Source organism: Montipora capricornis, chromosome 7 (assembly GCF_036669925.1).
Source record: "Montipora capricornis isolate CH-2021 chromosome 7, ASM3666992v2, whole genome shotgun sequence".
NCBI lineage: Eukaryota > Metazoa > Cnidaria > Anthozoa > Scleractinia > Acroporidae > Montipora > Montipora capricornis.
This window is the reverse complement of record NC_090889.1, coordinates 4,978,845-4,983,844: the sequence shown is the minus strand read 5'-3', so window position 1 is coordinate 4,983,844 and position 5,000 is coordinate 4,978,845. Positions and strand designations below refer to the sequence as shown.

The window sequence follows — 5,000 nt, the reverse complement described above, 5'->3', positions numbered from 1 at the left end:
CCTATCATTTCCAGTGTGTTCTTTCAAATGATTTTGTAACAGCTTTAACTTGTTGTATGTTTTAGTACACCCTGTCCATTTGCATGAATATAGTCTGTTGATTGGTGCAATACCAGCTGTGTCCAGTTTATCAATATGTTCGTTACAATGGCTATACAACTCCCGAACACGTTCCATTGACATATGAGGTTTTGTAGCGTTTGCTTTATTTTGTCCACACCTTCAGGCAGTCTGCTGAATATGTATTTTAAATCACTGTCTGATTTAGGGCCAACACAAGTCATTTTCTCCCTGTGTTCTTCCAGTCACTCAGCTTTTTGTCTCAGGTATGTCAATTCCTTTGCTGATTTTCGTGCCAAATTGACAAGCTCGTCCTTTTACGTATATTAAAATTTTGTCTTAGATGAGTCACTGTTGTTTGGATTATTTTTTCAGGATTTCAAAGTTCTGAGATAGTGATTAGCACTTTGTCAAGAGACAAGGAAGTTTGATGTTTCCAAAACTTCGTCATTCATGATGAAAATAAGACATTTTGTAGACCGAATAATTTTGTTGTTGCCTTCAGTTAACAACCTCTCAACAAATGCTGCTGGTTTACCATCCCTGGTCATGAAGACAGGTTTGCCACATTCACAGTCAGCTGACAGAAATGACTCGTACTCTTAATAATCACACCCATGGCACACTTTTAAATTTCCAGCTAGATTCAGGAGGTAAACTGCATCTCCATATGTTTTAACTGGTTTTGGGAAATCTGCCCTCTCAAGTTCAACATCCCTTTGAATTCCTTCCACATATATATTCCAACTCCCATCAGCATATAACTTAACCTCTCTTTCGGCATACCCTGGGCAATTTCCAAAAAAATAGAAGTGAATGGTTTTCTGTCCGGAATTTTTTTTTTCGTGAAAGCTCCAGTCTCTATCTAGTGCAGGTTTTAGGTCAGTTTTTAAAATGCTGATAACCTCGTTAATTTGCAGTTGCTGGGTGAGAACCTCTTTGACATCCGGCTTTCCTTCCTTTGATTTATGAGATATAGTCTCAGCACAGCGGGTGTCGGAAATTGTACGGATTATTGTTATTATTTGTTGCTTTTGTTGTAGTTAACGCAATTTTAAGCTTTGTTTTGATTATAAACAGTGTGATTTGAGAAAATGTTATGTGCAGCCGCGTGACAGACAACGCGTGGGAATCTGATAGCCTTGAACTTTGGAACCTTTTAGTTGAAACCCAAACCAATGATTGACAGTGATAAAAGAGACATTAGAACACGAGGACAAATAGAATGAGACTTAGTAATCTTGAGGGGAGAGAGATCTTTTTTCGGTGATCAATAAACTAGAAGAAATCAGGATACCCCGTGAGTGTGTTGGTGGTTCAATCTTGGAGGTAATTTCTAACACGGGAATTTATAGGTTTTGAATCAACGACACTTAAGCAATTTCTTCTAAAACCTCCCCCTTAAGTAGTAATCCAAGAGCCCTTGCTTCTAATCGCACGAGCTTACAAATGCATTCTTTGAAGTAATTCCATCCACAGACACCTTTACTTTTTGCGACACCTTTCACTTCATTTCTGCGAGCTCGATAAAAATAGTTCCTTACGCTTTCACTACTGTAATGCACGCCATTAACTCGGTGGATACCTTTGACGACTCTTTCCTATTTTTCTACTGAATGTTTCTTGGAAAATGTCTCCGTAGGAAATAAAGTTATCAGAAGTGTATATAACAGTAGCTCATCAGTTGTGAAAGGTGTGTCGTTTTTAACGAGCAGAGGTACCCTATAGCTATTATCTAGTTTCTGGCCGTTGCTAATATTTGACCAGGGCTTTCTCTCCGAGCTTGCTGCTTCATATTCTCCTTCATCATCCACGTCTAATGAGCTGGCTTCGTTGGGTGTAGCACACGAGGGAGTGCAAGGAACATGGAACACAGGTGGCGAAGAGTCTTTCACCTCATTAATTGTCAACGGGATATCCACTTGCGGAAAATCAAACAGCTTTTTCTCGATCTGCTTGGCTTTTCATCTGATTGGGCAAATCTTTTCCTAACAGTAGCCGCAAACACACTTCGAAGTCCCTTTGGTGTTGAGCAAGTTGGTGATTTTGGTCCGCCAGCGAGTCGCTGTAGAGATAGAAAAACTGCCATTCTTTTGTTTGCCATTTGCCTACTAAAACAGTTAATAAAATAAAAGTAGTTCGAAAACTTTAACACTCTTTATGATGGACTGTATTGAATAAACTGTCTCCGTTTTGATCTCGTGTAGCTCGCTGTTTTGAAACTCTGACTGGCGCGAAAGTAACTACCCGCGGTACGTGTACTGATCGTACCGAATTATTTGACATCAAACTCAAAAATGTCTTAAGAGGTCAATATAAAATTTACACAGGTTAAAGAGATTAAGTTGTTCTACGCATAGTCAAGAATGTACGCTTTCAGCTGCTTTGAGCAGTGCTACACTCTGGCGCTGTCGACCCAGTCTCTCTCCGCATCACACATCGCTCAAGAGCAGAGTGGGTGTTTCACCGCCCATTCTTTTCTGCTCCCTGCTTATGTTTAGGTTAGTTAACCTGGGTTGAGCCTGCAATCCCATCGAAAACCAGTACCTGGTCACCAGTCAACTAAAAAAGCAGCTGACTACGGTGAGCCCGCGATATTGCCTTAACTGGTTGCTCCTCACGAAAGAAAAAAAAAACCTCTCGCACCCAGTGTAGCTTCGAGCAAAAGTCATTACGAAAAAACAAGTTTATTAAAAAGAGGATATTACATAGTCACGTGGGATAAGAATTTTATCTTCGATTGCTGAAATAAAAATGTTAATGTAGTGGAGAAGAATTACATTAAAGCACAAAAGTATGTTACAATGAAGATGGAGCTCGCGTTTTATTGGCTAATCGTGTTCGTTACCATGACGACACCTATATTCTCACATGTGAAAAAGAAAAATGATATGTTCACCTCGCGCGATGAAGATATGATTTTTTAGTAAATGGAGAAATCCTGGTATTTCATCAGTATCTATATAGTAAAAAGCCATATCACACAGCTTTTTCGATCATTTTAAATATTTTCGTGAAATCTTCCCGTAATATCTGGGACACGGAATCACTACACTAGTGTGCCCAAACTCACATTGTATTAGGAAATTCCAATTTTCATCAAATATTACTGACCGAGAAAACTCATTATGCAAAGAAGCTTTGCGAGAAATCCATTAAGAAATTAAAAAGCGTATTGAAACGCCATATCACCGAACCTCTTTCGATCAATTCAAACATTGAACATTTGCATGAACTTTTCGAATTTGAGACACTGAATCAACATTGACTTCGGAAGTTAAAATGTTTATCAAATACCATTGGCTGAGAAAACTCATTACGCACAGAAACTTCGATAAAAGTCCATAAAGGAAAAAAAACGTAGCCATATCACACAGTTTTCTTTGGTCAATTCAAACACTGAACATTTGCTTTAAAATTTTCAGTAATCCCTGGAACACTGATTCACAAAAAAAGGCTGTTTGTCCACAATAACCGAAACTCTTCAGTTTAAACAGGTGAGTTACATATTCCTAACCTGAGATCTTGTATAGCTGTAGAGGTGCCAGATTCATTCTCGATGACTTGAGCGTCCTTTTCGACTCGCATTTTATCTATGAGGCTATTGCGTTTTTAGTAAAAGTTAAAGATAGAAGTCATCGGACTAACCAACTCTACTCTTGAGCCAACGTAGATCTTAGTGTAAGGAAGAAAAAGATATAACGAAACCGCGGTAACGAGCATTGAAAGGATAAGGGAGGATATTGGTCCACAGTTGGAGTCTCGTCGGCACATAGTCGGCTTTTGAACGTTTAAAACATTAAATTACTCTACCTCTTCCTTCGTTTTCGTTTGATACGAAGCAGGCGGGAGTTAAATTCATTAATTTGGAATTACGTTTATTAACTTTGCAGTGAACTCGCATTCAGTCTAGAGTTTCCAAAACCGAATATTTCGAAAATACACCACTGCATGATATTTTTGGATGGCTTTCTTTTTCGACGTTTCCGGGTATAAAGTGCAAATACTATGCATCCAAAACAAGCAAGCAACAACTAGAGAATAAACAGATTATATTACAAGAAATGCTTAAACAACTGCAAGCCAAGGTCCGCATATGTCGAGTTTGTCGAAGTCAAAACTAATTTTCTTTGCATCGCATTGACATAAAACAAAAAATATGAGTTAATTTCACAAAATTGTTCTTTTAAAATTTTGTTTAATGCTTTTGGCTACGTCAATTACTTTAAAAGGTTAAAGGCAAATTCGAATCATTTTAGAAAATTTATTTCACATTTAATCATAGTCAAAACATATTTCAATTTTTTTAATGGTATCTCTTAAATCTTTTCCCACTTTACATTCGATCTAGTGTTTTTTTATCTAGACATCATTTGGAAATAATAAGACAGATTTAGAGATTTAGCCGTGAATGTCATTTCCTGGCTTAACATCACTCACAATTTACATCTTTATATCTTTTTTAGCTTAAGCCATCAATGATGAGGCATTGACAGCTGCAACAAATCAAACCCCAAGGTGCTTCTTTGCTATAGGTGACTGTGAAAAGAAACCAGTTGTATCCACAAACAGCAGCGCTTCATGTTCAACTCTCGAAACCAAACTTTCAACGGAATTTCGAATGATCCAGCAGAAAACTCCAGTCTGAGTTTGACGTTCACCCCTACCCATGAAGCTATTTCTGAACTGGTTCCATTTTCACTTTCGATCATTTTAGCCAACAGTTTAGTATTTCTCCTTTTCTTAAAGAAGACTTCATTAAGGACACCATCAAATTATCTTCTTATCAGCCTTGCAGGGTGCGACTTCTTCACTGGGTTTGTTAACATCCCACTTACTTTAATAGTATTCACCCAAATAATTACGTACCCGACTCTGTCCGATTTGTATTTCTTGGTGGCTGTGTCACACAATTTTACTGCCGTTTCAACAGGGTATCA

General features: G+C 38.0%; 1 protein-coding gene and 1 long non-coding RNA gene across 3 annotated transcripts in view; both read left to right on the top strand.

Annotated features, from left to right (window-relative positions):
* LOC138058037 (uncharacterized) overlaps positions 1 to 1,155 on the top strand; it is an 8,910-nt gene extending 7,755 nt beyond the window's left edge. The window contains exons 3-4 of the long non-coding RNA XR_011133774.1: positions 269 to 326; positions 436 to 1,155. This is a non-coding gene — a long non-coding RNA (uncharacterized lncRNA). The remainder of the gene's footprint in view (positions 1 to 268; positions 327 to 435) is intronic.
* Positions 1,156 to 3,357: 2,202 nt separating this feature from the next.
* Positions 3,358 to 5,000, top strand: part of LOC138058027 (adenosine receptor A2b-like) — a 2,494-nt gene continuing 851 nt past the window's right edge. Inside the window, exons 1-3 of one of the 2 annotated variants that reach the window (XR_011133770.1) lie at positions 3,358 to 3,557; positions 4,527 to 4,578; positions 4,994 to 5,000. The exon at positions 4,994 to 5,000 is cut by the window's right edge and continues 851 nt beyond it. Coding sequence is in view for 1 of the 2 variants with exons in the window: in XM_068903931.1 (XP_068760032.1) it covers positions 4,642 to 5,000 (359 nt within the window). In the remaining variant the exon portion in view is untranslated. Of the gene's footprint in view, positions 3,558 to 4,526 lie in introns of both variants that reach the window. The other variant, XM_068903931.1, reaches the window with a different exon arrangement.